The 2,585-nt window shown below is 28.2% G+C and overlaps 1 protein-coding gene across 2 annotated transcripts in view; it reads right to left on the reverse strand.

Moving 5' to 3' along the window:
• Positions 1-455: 455 nt before the first annotated feature.
• LOC117113928 (cilia- and flagella-associated protein 47-like) overlaps positions 456-2,585 on the reverse strand; it is an 82,294-nt gene continuing 80,164 nt past the window's right edge. For both annotated transcript variants that reach the window (XM_033257440.1, XM_033257439.1), the window contains one exon: positions 456-1,504. In XM_033257440.1, coding sequence (XP_033113331.1) covers positions 1,280-1,504 — 225 coding nt within the window. In that variant the 3' untranslated portion in view covers positions 456-1,279. The remainder of the gene's footprint in view (positions 1,505-2,585) is intronic.

Genomic DNA, 2,585 nt, shown 5'->3' on the forward strand with positions numbered 1-2,585 from the left:
CTTCTGGGGTCTATGCAGACGACTTAACCAGCTAGGCCATTGAGACTTTGTTGGGAATTCAAATCCGATTGAAGCACCTAATTCTTTCTCAATCATGCGTATTAGACAGCACTAGTCATTGATGCATGGCAAATAACAGAGATCAATATGATACGCCCTCTTCTTAGCAATTTACGACAAGACAAGATATCTGGTGTAAATAAAGGCCAAAAAAAAATAAAAAATGTTAGTTTGTCCTCCTCCACCCGCCCCTAACTCACTGAAAAAAATAGGGGAGGAAAAATAAAAAAACTTAAAAAAAGTTTTTTCTTTACAAAATGGGATTTAATTTATCTTTATTTTTTGCCAGATGCCCTACAAATCAGTCTGAAGTTGTTGTCTGATGCAAGATATTGCTATTCTAGGCCTCTTTGGGTTATTTTTAATAAATTCCATTTGACAAAGATACTGTTCACTCATGTTTCCTTAACAGCTTTAATAGGAATTATTGCAAGAATCTTAACAACACACATTTAATATAGGATTATAATCTTTCTACTTTTTTTTGTGGCAATGATAAAAAAACAGAATGATAAGTCTATTATATTATGCTGCCCATTTATGGAATGCTTATTATAAATAATATCAAATGTGCTTAGTAATGTTGACCTAAAAATAATGCTCTCAAAAGAATTTACTATCTGTTTGTACTAACAATTGTTTCAAAAGTGTAACAGTTGTGTGTTTATGCAACAATTGCTAGTATGGGCAAATATATACAATTGTAATACCAATGTAGACATTTTATTTTTACTACAAATTGCAAGATGCCAGTGGCAAATTCAAGGGTGCCATTCCTGGCCATCTAAAGGTGCCATAATCATGAATTTTCTTTCCTCAGCCCCTACCATGGTGGGGCTGAGGTGGGTGGACCCTCTATCTATGAATGTCCTTCCCTAAGCCCCCTCTATTTAAAATTCCCGGATCTGCCACTGGATGCATCTCAGTATTTCGAACTAGCTTAGAAATTAATACATAAATAAATTATTTAATAGACAGGCATTAAGATTGTAATCAGCATGTATTGAAAACATGCTGCTAAAAGGCAAACAACTTGCTTTTTATGAAACAAAAATAAACAATAAAGGTTCTACACAGCAAAAACCGAACCCCTCCACTTATCAAACATTGAAGATATTTTGTACAGTTTATTATGATTAAGAAACAAAATATAATTTAAAGTGTCTGTATACATATTAATTGCTTCATATGTACATTAAAAAAAATTAATCTTCAACATTCAGATATCTGACTTATTTACTTTAACAATGACCGGTGCTCCCTTTACAGGCGATGAAACGGCCGTGGTAGTGAGACGTAAGTTATCACGCACAAAATTCCGTTGTTTACCCCTCTTAAGCGGCACATTATGTGGTCCTGCAATCGGCTTTTGCGAATGACCAGAGGGTGGTGTGTACTCTGGAGTTGTTCCAATCACATCGTACGTCCATTGCATTTCAGATGTCTTTAAAAATAATAATTAATTATATTTTTTTAAATGTAAAATTAAGTGAATTCAAATATTACTTAAAGCTAGGCTCTGGAGAAAAATCAACTTTGGATACGTTGTACTACTGATATAAAAAAGAATGGTTCATGAGATACAGATTTTTGAATATTAAAAACTGGGTGAAAATGGTGGCAAAAAAAGAGTGGTTACGTCCCTTTTCCCCCAGTTTCAAATATTCAAGGAAAACCATTTTAGTGTGTTGTAAAACTGATTTTTCTAAGATACAAAAATTTGACGAAAAATTTGGGAACAATTAATGAGATGCAGATTTTTGAATATTTAAAATCTGGGGGAAAAGGGTGGGTAAAAAAGATTGTTATGGCCCTTTTTACCCGGTTTTTAAATATTAAAAAATCTGTACAGTATCTCATTAACCGTTCCCAAATTTTTCTTCAAACACCTTTTTGTATCTTCGAAAAATCAGTTGTACTAGCAAAAAATACCTTTTTTCCCCCAGACACTATGAGGCGCCATCTGTTAACTTATTATTTAGCAAAAATAACATGGCAATTATATATTATATAAAATATTATATATTATATAAAAAATTATATATTATATAAAAAATTATATAATATATAATTTTTTATATATTATATAAAAAATTATATATTATATAAAATATTATATAATATATAATTTTTTATATAATATATAATATTTTATATAATATATAATATTTTATATAATATATAATTTTTTATATAATATATAAAAAATTATATAATATATAAAATATTTTTATATATTATATAAAAAATTATATATTATATAAAATACTATATATTATATAAAATACTATATATTATATAAAAAATTATATATTATATAATATTTTATATAATATATAATATTTTATATAATATATAAGTTTTTTATATAATATATAATTTTTTATATAATATATAAAATAATATATAAATATATAACGAAAAAACCAATGCCTATTTTCCTTGGCCATTTATTGAACACTTGGCGTTTGCCGAGTGTTCACTTATTATTTAGCAAATGTCCTTGATGTGTCTGACCATTTTTC

Source organism: Anneissia japonica, unplaced genomic scaffold, assembly GCF_011630105.1.
Source record: "Anneissia japonica isolate Jap-2015-1 unplaced genomic scaffold, ASM1163010v1 scaffold1417_len1240632_cov203, whole genome shotgun sequence".
NCBI lineage: Eukaryota > Metazoa > Echinodermata > Crinoidea > Comatulida > Comatulidae > Anneissia > Anneissia japonica.